The sequence below is a fragment of the Tiliqua scincoides genome, chromosome 3 (genome assembly GCF_035046505.1).
Source record: "Tiliqua scincoides isolate rTilSci1 chromosome 3, rTilSci1.hap2, whole genome shotgun sequence".
NCBI classification, from domain to species: Eukaryota; Metazoa; Chordata; class Lepidosauria; order Squamata; family Scincidae; genus Tiliqua; species Tiliqua scincoides.
Window position 1 is genome coordinate 2,032,152 of NC_089823.1, and position 19,370 is coordinate 2,051,521.

At 45.4% G+C, this 19,370-nt stretch overlaps 1 protein-coding gene across 1 annotated transcript in view; it reads right to left on the reverse strand.

Annotated features, from left to right (window-relative positions):
* CLPB (ClpB family mitochondrial disaggregase) overlaps positions 1–19,370 on the reverse strand; it is a 107,672-nt gene that overhangs the window by 74,520 nt on the left and 13,782 nt on the right. Inside the window, exons 3-4 of the mRNA XM_066619900.1 lie at positions 15,120–15,206; positions 2,480–2,583 (exon numbers count right to left, since the gene is read on the reverse strand). Coding sequence (XP_066475997.1) covers positions 2,480–2,583; positions 15,120–15,206 — 191 coding nt within the window. The remainder of the gene's footprint in view (positions 1–2,479; positions 2,584–15,119; positions 15,207–19,370) is intronic.

The window sequence follows — 19,370 nt, forward strand, 5'->3', positions numbered from 1 at the left end:
TTTTGTTTGTCCTTAGCATAAGGATGTTCTCAATCAGGTCAGCAGGTGGGAGTAGACAGCCCAACTTCATGGTGTTTTGGGTACCTGCCTGTAGGTCTGTGACAGAGAGAATGGCTTACTCACACCATTGTTTCACACCTCCCTGACACCACTAGGGAATGAGTGGAATGTCAAAAATGAACACAACCAGAAAAGCCACATTCCCTGTAAGCACCAAAAGTAGAGCAGATAAGTATGTGTTGCTCTGCGAACACCTGATGGAATTCATGCAATTTTTTTAGTAAACATACTGGTTGGTAGTATCCCATTGGATTCATATTTTAACATAATGTTTCCACACCTCATGATTGCAAAGAAAATCATGCTGCAGGTCAGCCCAACCCAACCCAACCGAGAGCTGCAAGTCAATCCAACTGCTTTTCAAATCCATAGGCAAAATGTTTTTCATTGGTTTTCAGGAGAGAGGCAGAACCTGGATTCTGGGTTGTTGGGGCTACCAGTACGGGAGTAGAAGCAGATGATGCATGAAACAGAATCAAACCCAACAGTCCATCCTACCTGCGGCTGCCCAAGAGCTCAGCTGAGACTATTCCAGATCTGCACCCTTCTGCCTGCAGGCACCTCTAGGTCATGGATGGCCACCTCCCTCTGTTAGATCCTAGTGAGGCTCCTCAGGAGAAAGCTTTGAGAATCCCCCAAATTTGTCCCCTGTGCTCCTTCCCCTGTGAAACCAATGAAGCCATCATGGTTGCCTCTCCAAGTTCCTACAACGAACTCTGAAAGCTGCAGTTATGCAAAAGGAGGTGGGGCCTTCGATGGGACATTTTTTGGCTCTTCTTCCAGAGTTCTTGCAGGAACTGCAGCAGCTAATGCAGTTTCAAATTAGGCCACACTCTATAGCGTAAGCATGCCCAAAGCACTATCCTTCCTTCTTGGCATAGAGAGCTGTGACAAGAACGGGGCCAGAAATCAAGCTAAGCTCCTTGGCAGCAAACAGTAGCCACACCACCTTCCTGGAGCCACTGCTGAATTCCAAAAAAGCAAGTTTATAATGTAAGCCAAAGCTAAAGCTAAAATATTGTAATTAATAGCAGTCCCTTCCTCATCTCACCTCATTGCTAATAGACCTCAACACCTACAGAAGCAGCAATCAGCGTGACGGGCTCTACCTTCCTTTCTGGTCTGGGTTTTTTTTTTAATGTGGGGGGAGAATATGTATATGTTTTTATTTCCCTCCTTTGCCTATCCAGGGAGGGGCAGGATAATCAAGTGGCTGGTGTCAGGGAAGATGAATCTGAGATACTAGGGAGCAGTGCAGTAAAAAGATTAAAGCGTTATTATTGTTGGGCTGCTTTCCCCGTGGTCCACCATGACAGCTCGGCCGTCATCTGTAAAAAATGTCTCCACGAGAGATAATCATCGGAAACTCAATAAAGCGTCAAGGGGAGCCTCGTCCGCCATCAATCACAGGGAGCCTGGAAATGTTCAGCTCTCCATCTCCCCTCCCTGCCATCCATATAAATGTCTGTAATATATTTCACGCAGTATGCATGGTGGTGGCCGCGGTGCGCGTCTCTCCCGATTTGGATGCTTTTATGAAAAAAATATTTATACACAAAATATGCAAATCGTTAAAAATAACCCTGCAAAACAAAGGCAGTTTTTCTCTCTCGCACTCACAATCTCTCTCCCTCTCTTTGCTTAAAAAAAAAAAATGCAACTGAATTTATTCTTTTTAATAAAACATGTCAACCCAAAAAAATTAATGCAACTTCCTTCTGAGTGGCTTTATTTTCCACCACTCCAGCCATTCCTCTCCTCCCCTCCTCAGCCAGAATGTAATATATGTTGGTTGAGAGGGCAGAGAATGCAGATGGAAAAATTAACTTTATTGGTTGATATATTTTTGTCTTAAATAAAGTCTAGTAACATGCATTATGCATTGGCATTCCATTTTTTAGAGTGTTGCTTTCGTGTGTGCTGCACTGAGTGCTACAGAGATGGTGGCTCTACATACGTCCAAGGCCCATGACAAAAACTGGAAGTGGATCACAAGTGCATCAAGGAGCCATTCTGAGGTGTGAGCAGGCCTGCAGAGGGGGCCGCGGGCTCCCTGTACCTTATGGAGGGCCATAGCAACCCCTGCTTGCAAGAAAACTAACTGTGAAACGCAAGAGACCAGTCGGTTTTCCTGCAGATAACTCTACACAGGTGCTGTGAGATTTTTTTCAAACTCTATTTGAAAAGTTTTGTGGGCCTGCATTTGTAAGTCCCAGAATCTTCAGCCCTGTCTCAGCCGAAGGGAATGTTGCAGGACCCAGAGGAAGCTGAACACAGGATCTTCATGGCACCATTAGTTATTACGACAGGGTACACTTCCAGAATCCTGTGAGGTATTTTGGGGGACGAGAGAAGAGCAGAAAGCAAGCTCTGTTCCAGGAAACACAGTGGAAAAATGACAGCAACAGTGCTTCATTACCTTCTAGGGAATGGAGTCCTTTCTCTTTGGCAGTTTCATAGACGCTGCTGAACTCATCTCCCAGGTTTGGGTCAGCACCAGCCGTGAGAAGGAGCTTTACCACGCTGTCAAAGAAGAACAATAGAAAGCAATCGTACTTCAGTTATGAGAGGTCCTCAGTGAGAGTTAGTGAAGGAAAGAGATACATTAGAAAGCACATAGGCAGGGAAGAAGCCTGACTTTACAAATACACATCCAAACAACAAACAATGAAACACCATGCTCTTTGCGCAGCAAAAGCCTGGCAGATTCCAGACGCTTCCATCACTGTTCTCAGGTTCAAGCAAGTACCCCGCCAAAGCAGGCGAGACACTTACGGAATTATGTTCAACAAATAAGGTGGATTCAGATCTTGCTCACTAGTGGAGAGTGGAAAAGAAAAGTTGAAGTGGCAGGTGAAAGAACTGGGAGCCCTGGAGGACACGGTAGAGTGCAGATGCTGGAGAGAAGACTTAGGGCACAATCCTAACCCACTTTCCAGCACCGACATAAGGGCAATGCAGCTCCAGGGTAAGGGAACAAATATTCCCTTACCTTGAGGAGGCCTCCATGAGTGCCCTCCAACTACAGGATGCATCACATGTCTCACTGGCACAGCTATACCAGTGCTGGAAAGTTGGTTAGGATTGCACCCTTAATGGTGCATTTGACTGCTCACGCCATCCTGCAGTCTAACCGTACACCGTCCTGTTGTGTGGGTTAGCTATGGGAAGTTCATGGAATGGACTGCAGATCTGTCCCCACTAAAATTCCCCTTGGGGAGAAGTTTTGTACATTCATTTTGAATTTTATAGAATACAAGAATACAATACACTATCACAAAATCAGACAATGGTCACTAAGCTTAGAAGGTTATCAAAAAAAAAATGACATATCTGGAACAGAGTTTTCATGATGGCTATTAGCCACAGTTGCTCAAAGACAGTAACATCACGTGCTATTCAGGGTGGAGAAAAACGCCCTCCTTTCTCTAGGGCCTGCAGTGCCCCAGAGGCCCCCGGTTGGCAGTAGCTGCAATGCAATGGCTCGGGGCAGGCTCTTTTCTGTGGTGCCACCCACCTTCTGGAACAAGCCCTCGTCTTTGACAGAACTCCACCAGAGGGTGAAGAACACCTTGTGTCTTTTTAAAAAACTTCCTAGTTTCAATTTAAAAATTTTTATGGAAACAACCTAACTGGTTTATTTTTGCTGCTTTTAGAAACTACTGATATTTTATAAATTGCATTCTCTTATAATATTGGTGTGGTGCATTTTAAAATTGTTTTATGTGATAATCTTGTAAATGGTCTTAAAGAATAGTCTGATGGCATACTGCAGTGGTTCCCAAACTCTTCTCTTCTCCCTGGCTCACTGGGCCGAGATCATGCAATGGACTATGGCAGGGTGACATGGACAAAGGCACCGCAGCAACAGGAAGTTGGGCAACCACTGATATAGTGGTTCAGGGGCTGGACTCAGACCTAGATCCAAGTTCAAATCTCTGCTCACCTAGGAAGCTTTCTGGGTGACCTTGAATCAGCCACTAACTCTCAGCCTCACCTACCTCAGGGTTGTTTTGAGAACAAAAAGAGGGAAAAGCCATGCATACCACTCTGAGCTGCTTGGAGGAAAGCAGTACAAACATGTGAAAAACAAAATATATACAGCAATTAAATGGAGCTTAGTCTGCCCAGGTAAAGCACATCTTGTGTTTTATTTGTGCTCAAGTCAAACCAACTAAAGATTCTAGGGTAGAATTTTGCAGTCTCTCAGAGTATGAAATTTGCTTGAGTGGCTTTAGCTGTTTTCTCCACAGGTACCTTGGCAGGATGCACCATTTCTCTGTTTGTGGCACAGCCCTCTCCCAGCTATGACCCTTCAAGTCTAATGTCCTAGCAAAATGGCAGGCAGTTCACATCACCTTCCCTTTGACAGAGCCAATCTGACATTTGAGCGATTTCAGATATTGATTGCCCCTGTCTAATTTGCAGGTAACAAAACATACTCTAACATTCAAGCAAATTAGCCTTTGCAAAGATGAATGAGTAGCAAAGCAGACATTTAAAAGTCATTTTTATTTATTTATGGTATTTATATCCAGCCACATGGGCCAAAGGGCCCTCAGGGTGGCTTACAAGGTCACAACTACAACTAAAACAGTCTCAGTCTTAAGTATGCTGTACAAGAAAGCTTTAAAACAAAGACCAAAAAAAAAAGAGTTCGATTTAAAGAATTTAAATAAAGGATAGGAAACCAAGAAGTCTACTACCAAATTTCTGTCTGTTAAATCAGAGCTGAGAACACTGTGCAAATGGGATCTTAGTATCTCAATTTCTCTATCCGTAAAATGGGCATAAACTGTTTTAGTGCTGCTCACAAGAACTGAGAGGCTCAACTACAGAAATCCATTACAGTAACTGATCTGAGCCAAGACAGTTTTCCAACATAAACACATACATGACTGGTGAGTTTTCTCGAAAATCCAGGTTTACAGATGTAGTCACACTGATTACAAGTGAGAATAAGTGTCAATTTTACACAGCTCCTTGTCACGTTTGAAAGAAAGCCACAGTAGCTTTCACTCTCTGAAACTTTCACTTTTCACTCTCTGAAGAGAGAGGTGACACAAGGAAAGGCCACCCTAAGACATATGATTTTCTCTTACCCAACTAAGGGCACAATCCTAACCAGGTCTACTCAGAAGTAAGTTCTGTTTTGTCCAATGGGGCTTACTCTGGAAAGTGTAGTTAGGATTGCTGCCTAAGCTTCTGCATGGCTTCAGAGCCCCAGAATCTTTGCTTGTCATCAGTTCCATTGATTATCTGGATGAAGCAGGAAAGTTCGTATATTCTAGTCTAAAATTAGGGCTCTTTTAATTTATTGAACTAATTAAAGCATGTGGCCCAGTTCAAAGGTGGCTGTGATATACTGATGTCCTGAGAAGCCACACAATGCCAATTCATGCATTATGAAATCACAGTTTCTGAAGTCAGTATTCCGCATGTATGCTTTTATGTACTCCAGCACACACAAAGTTTTTTTGGCAACATGATCACTCTAGAAGGAAACACGGGGAAAAAATCAGAGCTCCCCCCAAGGATGTACACACACAATGCACACAAGGTTCAAAAGAAAATGTGTGCCTCCCTCTCAAATTTTTATATAACGTGTGAAGTGACCCCAAGTTCTTTGGTGCCTTGATTTGGAAAGTGGGTAAGTTATAGGGAAGGGATCTGTATGGATGAATGTGTTCAGAGCACACTGTGAAGTCCTCCAGTGATGAGAGCCTGCTACATATATTATTAAGCAGCCAGCTTTGTGAGCTTCAATAACTTGTGATTGAGTTGGTGCTCAACTGTCCCTCCCAACTAGGGCTTTAATTTGCCGATCAGGTTTTAATTGTATCAGCAGCAGTCTCCTCATCTGCACACAAATAAATCTGCACTGACCCCAGAGGGCAGTCTTTAACTAAAGTTCACCAGGCAGTGAAATCAATGACAGTAAGTGCTTTCTCCTGTTCATAGCTGAGTAACATCACCTGGGGGGGAGGGCTACACTGACTGGACACAGACTGGAAATAGCTCCCAACATGCGGTGAACCAAAGCAGCCAATGATCACAGTGGACTCAGTTGACAGGCACAATGGAGAGCTTTAGTTGCCGTTGCAGATCCTCATGGACCAAAAAAAGAGAGAAAAGTAACTTCAATGCAGTCCTATCTCAACTTTCAGAAGAAGAAAAGGCAAAGAGCCCACTCATGTTTGATGTGGAACTACCCCAAGCGATGAAGCAGAATGGGGAGTAACTGGTTTTAGACAGGTAGAAAATGCTCTTCAACTCAGCTGCCAGGTGGGCCAACCAACCCAGCTCTCTACTTATTTTGCCAGTAGGGGTGTTCCTTATTCTATGGATCTGCTGCTTATGGCAAGCACCCCAGACTTAATAATCACTATGAGAACAAGCCAGTCAAGATAACAGCAGCTACTGTGAACAGCGAAGGAAGAAGGTGACGAAGGAAGAGAAGAAGCAGGATCTTGAGAGGACCTGTTGGATTGCTCTTCAAGGACCTGGACTGTAACAGATGGAACATACAGTCGGATATTCAAGCAATACAAGTATACAAGTCAGGCCTGACCACACCAAGCCATGCACTGATGACATCAGGACTGGACTACTGTAACATGCTTTATGTGGGACTGCTCTTGAAGACCATCTGAAAAAGTAGGGGCAGAACATGCCAGCACATGTGGTGACCAAGGCCATACAGTTTACTCCGTCACAGCACTGCTATTCCAAGTACACAGGCTTCTGGTTCGTGAACTGCAGTCCATCTTTCCCAGTTCAAGTCTTAGTTTAGTCTTGAAGCTGAACAACCTTGAAAAAGTCTCCCTCTGTCTCATTTCCAGTACTGGTTAACTCAGCAGCACATACTGAGAGAAGGCACGTGAGATGTAGAAATAAATTATAAGGAGTCAGAAAGAATCTGAGATTCTACATTCTCATGAGACAGCTGATAATAAAAGCCAGAGAACACCTGCAGCAGGAACAAGTGTGGGCAAGCAACTCTGCAAGCCAGTGGATTTGTGGAACTGTCCCTTTGATGCTGATTTCTAAGAGCAAGTTGAAGGCTCCAGGTTCAAGCACGGTTGGGGACCTAGACATAACACACACCTGTGGATCAAGCAGACCCACCTTGGAATTGCTTCCAGGTTTCTGACTCTGCATAAAACTAGGAACAGGAAGGTGTGCTGAAGCAAACTCAAGTCACAGTTCTGGTCCCAGGGATGGGAACAGAGCACGAACAAGGATGGCCCTTGTAGTCTTCTAGGACTTCAAGGGGAAACGATTTCACTAACTTTTCATTACAAAATAGACCTACAAAATTGAGGGTCAGAAAAGTTTTTCCCAAACTTTATGGTGGTTTGATATGAATTTGGGGTACCGATTCCAAAAATGGCATCCGTTTTGCCCTATCACGTCTAGTTTTGGAGATATAGTATAGCCTCATTAGTGAATGGTTCAAGCAGCTTCCTCATGAAGGCAAAACAGATAGGGCAAAACAGACGCCATTTTGGAATCGGCACCCCAAATATAGCCAGGAATTGGTGTAATGTTTACGGAAGCAAAGTGTGTGTTGGCCTGTGTTACTGAAGGCTGTCCCCACTGAGTGCCATTTTAAAAAAGAACTGGAAAGTAATTAGATTAAACAGTCACTCCCATAAACATCTTGTGCTAGAAACTGTCATGATGCTTCCAAGGCAGGTTCAGCACATAGATGGCTTTAAGCCACTTCTACAGATAAAGGGCAGAAATCTGGGTGCAAGCTGAGAAGAAGAACCATCTGAGCCAATTATTGTACCATGAAGAGCCTTTTTCCTCATCGCTGCACCTCCCCAAACCTTGTTCTGGTCCACCGGTCACTCGGAATGGTCAACAATCGTCACACTTCGTCGCTGGCCATTGTCCATCAGCAAAGGTTGGGGGGCTCTAAACCCAGCCCTCGGCAGCCACGCAAACAAGGGAAACCATTGCTGTTCGGACATCAAAGTTAAACAAACAGACCCCAGGCCCCCACCTCTTGCCCTATCTTAAGGAGCTCCCTGAGGGGGTCACGACTTTCAGCTTGTCATAGTACACATCAAAGTTTGCACCACACACGAACTCGGCACATGGATTCGTATCGTGTCGCCCGAGAGCGGATATTCAGCCTTTGTGCACCCGTTTAATCCTGTGTTTTCTCAAATAATTAAGCCTTTTTTGCTTATGAACTTGTGACTAAGTAAAGCACCCCTGAGAGGTTGTAACATCAAAGCCCATTCCAACTCACTGTCCCACATTTCCTAAAATTGGATTTCTCTCCCTCTCCCGCTTCATCTTTAAATAAAAACTAATTGAATTTAGTTGTAGACTGAATACATTGAAGAGCGGCCTTTAAAGGTTGCAAGACAACATAGTGATTGTCCTGGGAACCTGGGGGATGTCAGGGCAGAGCAATTGGCGTGCTGCTTTCAGGCCAGAGAGGCTGGGCACAAGCACATAAGGCAAGTGCACTGCACTCCCTGCCTCGCAGTAAAAGTTCCAGAGTCCTGCTGGTCTCCCAACTCCCTCATACCACAATTACTGTGGACGTTGATGTTTATTCCATCATATTTCTTAAGCCTAGAGCTGGACACATTCCTTTGAAAATATGAATGGGAGCCTATGACGTGAATTGCAGACAGAACACACTGTGCCAGTGGTCCAGCATCTAACTCATTTGCATGACTGATAAGCCTCTTTAAAGTTCTAGTTCTGGCCAATCAAGTCTGGTGACCAGGGAAAACATTGACATAGTGGGCATAACGGAAACCTGGTGGAGTGCGGAAAATCAGTGGGACACCGCAATCCCGGGCTATAAACTCTACAGGAGGGACAGGGAGGGGCGTGTTGGAGGTGGGGTGGCTGTTTACGTTAAGGAAGGGATAGAATCCAGCAAAGTAGAGAATGAAGGCGGGTCTGACTCCACCGTAGAATCTGTGTGGGTTAAATTACCAGGCCTGAGGAGCGATGCAATACTGGGGGCATACTATCGCCCTCCAGACCAGAAATCAGAAGGGGACCTTGAAATGAGGAAACAGATCAGGGAGGTGACAAGGAGGGACAAGGTTATAATCATGGGGGACTTCAATTATCCTCATATTGACTGGGTCAATTTGTGTTCCGGTCAGGACAAGGAGACCAGATTCCTTGACGTGCTAAATGACTGTGCCTTAGAGCAGCTAGTCATGGAGCCCACCAGAGGACAGGTGACTCTGGATTTAATATTGTGCAGTACTCAGGACCTGGTTAGAGATGTCAATGTTACTGAGCCGTTGGGGAACAGTGATCATGCTGCAATCCATTTCGACTTGCATGTCGGCGGAAGAATACCAGGCAAGTCTCTCACAAAAACCTTTGACTTCCAACGGGCGGACTTCCCTCAAATGAAGAGGCTGGTTAGAAGGAGGTTGAAAGGGAAGTTAAAAAGAGTCCAGTCTCTACAGAGAGCATGGAGGTTGCTCAAATCAACAGTAATAGAGGCCCAGCAGAAGTGTATACCGCAAAGGAAGAAGGGCTCAACTAAGTCTAGGAGGGTGCCCACATGGCTAACCAGTCAAGTTAGAGAGGCCATAAAGGGCAAGGAAGCTTCCTTCCGTAAATGGAAGTCTTGCCCTAATGAAGAGAATAAAAAGGAACAGATGCTTGATCTTGTCTGATCTCAGAAGTTAAGCAGGGTCAGGTCTGGTTAGTACTTGGATGGGAGACCACCTGGAAATACCAGGTGCTGTAGGCTTCTACCATAGTCTTTTGAGACTGAAGGTTGCCAACCAAAAAGGAACACAAACAGTGGCAAAAGAAATGTAAGAAGGTGATACTGGAGGCCAGGCGAGACTATGAGGAACACATGGCCAGCAGTATTAAGGGGAATAATAAAAGCTTCTTCAAATATGTTAGAAGCAGGAAACCCGCCAGAGAAGCGGTTGGCCCTCTGGATGGTGAGGGAGGGAAAGGGGAGATAAAAGGAGACTTAGCGATGGCAGAGAAATTAAATGAGTTCTTTGCGTCTGTCTTCACGGCAGAAGACCTTGGGCAGATACTGCTGCCGGAACGGCTCCTCCTGACCAAGGAATTAAGTCAGATAGAGGTTAAAAGAGAAGATGTTTCAGACCTCATTGATAAATTAAAGATCAGTAAGTCACTGGGCCCTGATGGCATCCACCCAAGAGTATTAAGGAATTGAAGAATGAAGTTGCTGATCTCTTGACCAAAATATGCAACTTGTCCCTCAAAATGGCCACGGTGCCAGAGAATGTCATACCAATCTTTAAAAAGGGAAAGAGGGGGGACCCAGGAAACTATAGGCCGGTCAGCCTAACATCTATACCGGGTAAGATGGTGGAATGCCTCATCAAAGATAGAATCTCAAAACACATAGATGAGCAAGCCTTGCTGAGAGAGAATCAGCATGACTTCTGTAAGGATAAGTCTTGCCTCACAAACCTTTTAGAATTCTTTGAAAAGGTCAGTAGGCATGTGGATGCGGGAGAACCCATGGACATTATATATCTGGACTTTCAGAAGGCGTTTGACACGGTCCCTCACCAAAGGCTACTGAAAAAACTCCACAGTCACGGAATTAGAGGGCAGGTCCTTTCCTAGATTGAGATCTGGTTGAAGACCAGGAAACAGAGAGTGGGTGTCAATGGGCTATTTTCAGAAAGGAGAGAGGTGAGAAGCGGTGTGCCCCAAGGATCTGTCCTGGGACTGGTGCTTTTCAACCTCTTCATAAATGACCTGGAGACAGGTTGAGCAGTGAGGTGGCTAAGTTTACAGACGACACCAAACTTTTCTGAGTAATGAAGACCAGAAGTGATTGTGAGGAGCTCCAGAAGGATCTCTCCAAACTGGCAGAATGGGCAGCAAAATGGCAGATGCGCTTCAATGTCAGTAAGTGTAAAGTCATGCACATTGGGGCACAAAATCAAAACTTCACATATAGGCTGATGGGTTCTGAGCTGTCTGTGAAAGATCAGAAGAGAGATCATGGGGTGGTGGTGGACAGGTCGATGAAAGTGTCGACCCAATGTGCGGTGGCAGTCAAGAAGGCCAATTCTAAGCTTGGGATCATTAGAAAAGGTATTGAGAACAAAATGGCGAAGATTATAATGCCATTGTACAAATCGATGGTAAGGCCACACCTGGAGTATTGCATCTACTTCTGGTCACCACATCTCAAAAAGGACATAGTGGAAATGGAAAAGGTGCAAAAGAGAGCGACTAAGATGATTACTGCATCTTTTTGGATTGTGAGCCCTATTGGGACAGGGAGCCATTAGTTATTTGATTTTTCTCTGTAAACCGCTTTGTGAACTTTTTGTTGAAAAGCAGTATATAAATACTGTTGTTAATAATAATAATAATAATAATAATAATAATAATAATAAATACTGGGCTGGGGCACCTTCCTTATGAGGAAAGGCTACGGCATTTGGGCCTCTTCAGCCTAGAAAAGAGGCGCCTCAGGGGGGACATGACTGAGACACACAAAATTATACATTGGAAGGATAAAGTGGATAGAGAGATGCTCTTTACACTCTCACATAACACCAGAAACATGGGACATCCACTAAAATTGAGTGTTGGGAGGGTTAGGACAGACAAAAGAAAATATTTCTTTACTCAGCGTGTGGTTGGTCTGTGGAACTCCTTGCCGCAGGGTGTGGTGACGGCATCTGGCCTGGACGTCTTTAAAAGGGGATTGGACATGTTTCTGGAGGAAAAATCCATTATGGGTTACAAGCCATGATGTGCATGTACAACCTCTTGATTTTAGAAATGGACTATGTCAGAATGCCAGATGCAAGGGAGGGCACCAGGATGCAGGTCTCTTGTTATCTGGTGTGCTCCCTGGGGCATTTGGTGGGCCGCTGTGAGATACAGTAAGCTGGACTAGATGGGCCTATGGCCTGATCCAGTGGGGCTGTTCTTATGTTCTCAGTCTTGGCTGCCTCTTCTCCAGTAAAAATTAAGAGAACACTCTTAACTAGTCAGTCCCAAGACCGCACTGAAAATAATAAGGGAAAATGAGAAGAGCCAGATCAGTGTTCACGGCGCATCGAAGGGGAAACTTAACACCTACACTGACAAGTGGTTTGCCTCTTCAGCAATGCCATTAGCCATTATTATTATTAACAGTATTTATACATCACTTTTCAACTAGAAGTTCAAAGCGGTTTACAGAGAAAAATCAAATAACTAATGACTCCCTGTCCCAAAAGGGCTCACAATCTAAAAAGATGCAAAAAGAACACCAGCAGACAGCCACTAGAAAAGACACTGCTGGGGTGAGGTGGGCCATCAAATGGAAACTTTAAGAAGTGTTCCCTGGTCTTTTCAGTTGACATGGCTTTCTGTTAGGAAACCCTCATTATTTTCTTTCTATCATTTCCATCACCAAGGATAAACAGGTACATGGTAATTTAACCCTTTCCCATAGACAGGAAGTCCCCGATTACCAAAGGTTTGCTCACTGCTAATTTGATTTCAAACAAAGTCAGAGGTCTCTTCCGCTGGCAAGAGGCACTTGAGCCTGGCTAGCCTCATTCTGAACTCACTGGTTGTTTTTTGTTTGTTTGTTAATGCAGACATGCCCACAAACAATGGGAGCCATACAGGGACAACCCAAGCAGCTCTACAACTTGCCAATAGCACCTCTGTGGCTGTAGCAACAGAGGCACTGAAGTCAGGGCCTGCAGGGAGGAAGGCTCAGAGGGCAAGCATACTGGGCTGCAGCGTTTAAAGCTAGTCTCTGCAGCTTGCCAGATTCCCATGAGTGACAGCTGGAGCCACAGGAGCCCAGGTGCAACGGTCAGAATATCTGCCCCACACACCAAGCAGCAAATGCCACTGGCTGCTCATGCAAGCACACAAAGGGGTGGCTCCGTTCAGCTAGCAGCAGTCACCAGGCTCCTTCTTTCCCAAGTGCAGGTGATCTTGCACGCCAAAGGGCTCACTGCAGGCCATTATCCACCTTCTGTGCCTTATCTGCAGCTAAACAGCACTGGCTACTGGGGAAGGTGGGGGTGAAGGAGCCACACAGGCACATCCACATCATGTCTGGTGCTTTCTGGATGCTTCTGCTTCCCATCAAAAGGTGATGGATGCCAAAAGGTGCCGCACTGCCCTTCTGTGTTTAAAAAGCAGCGAGGGGAGGAGGGGAAGGTGCCCTGACCTATGCAAAGCTCAACTTAAGCATGATTGTCCAGAATGGAACCCTTAAATAAGTATTCCATATGTAATTGGGTGCTTTACTCTACCTCAGTGGTTCCCAATCTATGATTTGTGGATCACAAGTGGTCTGCGAGACCCTGAAAAGTGATCCACAAGGACTCAGGAAAAAAAACCAATCACCTTTCATCACTTCCAGTGTCCCACTGAGTGAGCACTCCCCCACAGACCACTGAAACGTTGGCTGTGGCTGGTCCTCTGCCTTCTCTGTTAGGCTGTGGGTAGTGCTTGCTCAGGAGAGGCTTCCGGGAGAGGGTTGAGAACAGACCACTTGGAACCGCTGCTGGCACTTACAGTGTCTCATTATGTGCTCTCCCATGGGCTACCAAACATATTGTATTCTGAATGTGCAGGGCACTGGAGGTAAAGTTGCATATGGTCCACAACAATTCCAATTTTTCGTTCAGTAGTCCAGGGGCTTCAAAAGTTGGGAACCACTGCTCTATCTTGTCAATTACATCATGGTTTTTAGTGTGCTACTAGACAATCTAAAGCTTTAGGATGGAGCGGGATAGAGCTAAAGCCTGTCTCAACAAGACTGTGAGTAGATCAGATCCTTCACTCTACAGCTAGAGGAGTTTTTTTGTTTCAGAATGAGTGAAAAAAGGAACCACATGAGACTAATTCAGTCATTTTATCATTCATACCAAAATAAAATTAACAAGTTATGAATCGCATCCCATTTTCATTGCTCATTCAGGTTTCTGGAGGGAATGTGGGGCTGGAGCCTTAACCTGGTCTCAGCAATAGCAGAGCTCATTTTAGCAGTATCCTTCTAGCAATTTTTAGCTCAGATGCTTAGATGTTAGAATCAAAAATTCTTCACAGGAATTCACAGAAGGCAGGGGAAAAGATGAGTGAGTGAGGTAAGCAGGGGAAGAACATGCATTCAGCTTCCTTACATGGCTGAAGAAGGGAGCCCTCGCCCATGGACACTTATGCTACAATTAATCTGACAGGCTTGAAGGTGTTACAAACCTCCTAATGCCAAGCCACAGCTTGTTAAACAGCTATACCAGCTTGCAAACCAGAGCATGTGCTAATGGTGGCTTGCCATCGTGTCTGAATTCACAGACCACCAACAAGCCACAGTTCAGACCACAGCTCCACTCCCTAGAGGCTGCTGCACCCCAGACACAGAAGTCAACCAAGCAGGTGGGAAACAGCAGCAGCTCTATGCCAGGATTTGCCTGTTGGATCAAAATCACATTGCCCAGGGATCTCATTTGTGCAATGAAAATATTCACTGTCTACATTACCAGGCTATTAGGTGGACGAATGCAGACTATACAGAAGTGCTATACAGACAGATAGACATCCAGGAAGTCATTTATTCCAATGTGGTTCACTGCAGGAGAATGTCCAGCAGTTGGCACTGGGACTGAGTTTCTCTGTTACTGTCCTGCTATCATAGGTTTTATGTAGGCCACTCACAGTGGGCCACTGAGCAGCAACTGCAGAATTCCTGCAGGGCTGAGGGGGCCCTGGATGACTTGGTCTGGCTGCTGTGGAACTCCTGCTTCAGGAAGCCAAAAGGTATCCTTCTAAACACAAGGGCACCCAGGACGTGCCAGACACACCCCCCTTAGCTAAAGACCAACTATTATCCTGTTTGTTCACCTCTTTCCAGAAGCAAATAACACTTCTGTTCTGCCAGGCCTTGGAGGGGCTGAGGTCCTTGGGCTGAGTGTCATCTGCCGATTATGCTGCTCAGTTGTTTGTCTGAGCCTGAATTTTTTGTTTTGTTTTAATATTTTAAATTGTAAACTGCCTGGAGGGAATTGGCAAAAAGGAGGTACACAAACATAAGTACTTACCTTGAATTTCGGTTTATAGCAGCCACCATCAGAGCTGTCCAGCCAAGTTTGTGTCGAGCGTTCACGCTGGCCCCTTCCTGCAACAACCTGAACAGAGAAAGAGTGAATGTGCCTGTTAGCGAAGATGAGCCTGTATGTTTGAAAGAGACACAGAAGGGACCCAAAGCAGCCACTGAGGCCACTCTCCTCCCCACCACCACCTGCAAAAGGAGGGCCGTTAATTTGTACAAGCCTTTCAAAACGCTGTCTAGGCAGCAAATCCCTAAGATCAGGTTCCCACCAGACATCGATCCACAAAACCCACTGTGCTTGTGCACCACAAGCAGAGAACACTGCAGTAAAGAGGTCTGCAAAGGAGTCAAGTGAGCACATCACGTCACAGCCAGGAGTGTTTGAAAGAGCAGACACAGTCACATGCAATGCTGCACACCCTGTACTTCTTCTCAAAAAGGCAAAAGTCCAGTCGGGGTCTGTGCCAAAGAAGTCCAAGTACTGCCAGTCTAGACAGAATCATGTAAACAAGGGAAACAGTTATCAGGTGGATCTGAAGGAAACTGATGCAAACTGACTGGCCTGTCCTTTCCTCAGCTCCCCCCCCCCTTTCAGGGGAGGAGACACTGGTGAAAAACACCTCTCTTCTGAAGATGAAAGTGCCTTCTGTTCACACAAAAGCATCGATATTGTATCCCAAACTTCAAAAATATCCTGCTTTCTGACTTTGAAAGCAACCAAGATGCCTTGATCAACAGGGGCACCAAATTTCAGATTTTTATTTGCAACAAAAGTATTTTTAACCTCCTGATACACCTGATGGCCAGCAAAGCCCATGTGATTTTATATGGTACTCAGAATAAAGCTTGCATTCTGAACTCAGAAGACACGAATGTTCCTGGCTGTCACTGTCAGTCCTTCTCCTCCACAAGCCCACACAAATACAGGAAGTATATTCCCAGCATTTCCACTGTTCTACATTCTGCCCACATCAGCTTTAATTTGTTCTGGGGGTGCCTTTCTTACAAGATAAAGGGACCACTAGGTGTAACCATGTCCTTTTCAGACATTTCCAGTACTCGGGGTGTTTTGAGTTATGGGAATACCACATGTCTCATTATTTCAGGATCTGCATAATGCCCCCCACCACCACTGTTGAGAGAAAGGTGTATAGTATAATAAACATTCCATTTTCAGGCATTCTGAGTAATCACTGTGTCTTTAGCCACATACATATTAAGTGTCAGCTTTCTGGTCAACATGTTTAATACCTCTGTCTGTCTGATACACAAATAATGTAGAACCACAGGTATCACTTTCAGAGATAGGATGAGTAGGGTGGTAAAGGGCCTTCTCAGCTGCACTGCTCACCCCAGGAAGGCTGGCCTGGTAGGCTATGCTGCTGTCTGTCAGGCACCAGGCCAAGGCCTTTGACGACAAATTGTTCTGATTGCCATTTTATGCCAACCAAATTTTATTCTACAATTCGCTGATTTTATTATTACTATTTACTATTAAGAAGATTTACACCCTGCTTTTCACCAAAAAAAAGTCATAAAAGAGCAAATAAATGAATAAATGGTTCCCATCCTCAAAGGGCTCTCAATCAAAGCAGATGCAGAAGAAACACCAGCAAACAGCTCCTGGGAGAGACGCCCTCCTGAAATGGGCAAAGAGGGACAGTTGCTCTCTGCTGCTAAACACACTTTAAGAAAGGTGCCTTTTTGCCCAGTTAGCAGGGGCTGTTTTATCCCATGCTGCCTTGAGTATCTGTTAACAGAAAAGTTGCCTAAAACTGTCTGAATTCACACTCTCTGCATGCATCTGCACTCATGCACTGATAGGGCAATGCCTCTCACATGCCTATAAAACTAACAAAGCCTAATGCAAGCAGAGGCATTTGGTTTTAATCTTACTGTTCATGTTTACAACACTTTCAGGGTTCAGATGCAAAACTGCTCTGCCTTTTAAAAAACAACCTGTTTTATTAGTTACCATTAAAACAGCAACAAACAAAATGAAACCTACATCTCAAATACGAAATACACAAATTACACAAGGGTAAAACAAAGTGTAAAAACTACCTTCTTATTCTCATACAGAACCCGCTTCAACATGTGAATGAAGGACCTCTGAAATATTTTTACAGTGCTTTCAGTTCCCTACAAGGGTCACAATCCCAGGACCTGAACTTCCTCAGTCTGAGGATGTGGTGGAGACCCCAGGGAAGAAGACAGATGGTGGGTGGGGGAGTCCCTCAGAGCAGGTCCTGGTCTCCCCCACCTTGCCTAAACTTCCTGTAACCTAGAAGTGACATTCACCACCCACGCTCTGGCGTAAAGGCCTTGCTCCCAGACCCTGCATAGGAGACAACACCCCTCCTTGCCAGGTGCCTACAGGTTTACTGAAACCATGCCAGAGTCTGGCTCCTGCTTATCTTCTGAGGGTCAGCTGCCAGAAAGAAAAGCAGGACAGGTTGATGCCCACAGCTCTGCTCTGGCAAACTTGGTTAGCCTGCAAGTACTTCCAGCAGTGGCTAAGAACCGCTGACAGGTCTTTCTCGGGTCAGAAAGGCATTTGTGACAAGCAACTGATCTTGAAAAATGAGGGGGAAGGCAGGCAGGCAGACTGGCAACAGGCACAGCTCTTGAGGAAGTTCTTGTGAGCAAAGGACAGGGACTGGGATCCAAATGCTCACTAAAGAGTTGGCCTCAGGGGACAAAAACAGTGTCACTGCGGCAAACAAGAGCCTCTTTCGTTGCTCATCACAGCAAGAGTCAGCAACAAATTAGCACCAATCCATAGGTCAGTGACAGGAACCTCCATGTCAGAGGACCAGAGCCTGTGGTTAGAAATGGAATATGAACGGCTTAAGCTTAGCTCACTGAAATGCTGAAGCCTGGAACCCAGGATGTAGAATAATGGCACTGCCATCCAACAGCATAACTTGCATTGACATTTCAATTAGGGGCATTTTTTAAAATCAGTACATTGGTGCTGAGCAACTTAGCAGCTTGGTGAAACAGCTGAACTTTATGTTTGGGGCACTCGTGATCATCATTAATATATTCCCAGCCTGATTTAATCACGACAAATCGATAAAGCGACGACCACTGCTCAGCTCCTAGACAACCAAATGTATTTACCAGCAGGGGTATTTTATTGCTAATTAAATAAAATTCTCTGATCAATGTTTAAGGATGTTTATCCGCATTTTAACCAAATAAGGCCTGAGGAGCTCAGCTAAATGGCCTCTAAAGAGCTGCACGCGTATGCAAAGACACAGCGACAGCACACATTCCGGACCCTGGGATTTGCATGAGAGCCTAAATCTATTGAATGATGATGCCAGTGTCCCTCATCACACACATTTTCGCCTTCGACTAGCTCAGCACCTTCTACGCAGGCCGGCAACAGCTAAACAGGGTTTCAGGTGGGAATCTTTCCTGACTCTCCCTGGAACTACTGAAACCTTTGTCATGCAAATTAGGTGCTCTGCCAACTTCAAGTGGATAGGTCTGTCCATGGCTCTGCTAGATGGAACCTCCATGTCCAGAGACAATTCACCTTTGAACACCAGCTGCAGGGGGGCAACCTGAATGAAGGCTCTTGCTTCCATGACCCGCTTGCAGGCTTCTTAAGGACCTGGCTGACCACCGCTGGACTAGATGGATCTTGTGCCTGATCCAGCAAAGCTCTTCTTATGTTTGCCACCAGGGCTGTGCTCCTCATCTGCTAGCAGAGCAGCAGCTCTGACAGAGGCCTCTCCAAGATAAGAGGAGAGGCAATGCATCATGAGATGCAAAGAGAAAAAGAGGGAAAGGGCAGCAATTCTCACCCTTTCCCCATTACCAGGAATGTTCACAGGGCACTATTCCTAGCTTCTACTGCAAGAATGAAGTTTTCCTGGGGGAAAGAAATCTGCTTCTAGACCTTATGGGCACCAAACTGGGCCACAGCAGATACACAAATAACCAACCGACAAGAAAGGAGAAAGACATAAAAGCTGCAGTCCAGGCAGCCAAAGAAGCTCTCCAGAGCCCGGACAGAATCACCGGTGTTGGAGGATGGCAGTGGAACGGAGGAAAGAAGGGAACAAAGACACAGCAAGTTCACACAACACTGACCCCAAAAGCCACAGGAAGGTTTTGCATTGGAAACTGCTGTGTGGGAAAACGTAGCCTCCCTTCTGTGTGTCATGTCAATAAGCACTGAAATGCAGAGATTCCAAATACTGCCCATGTTTAGTTTCAGCATGTT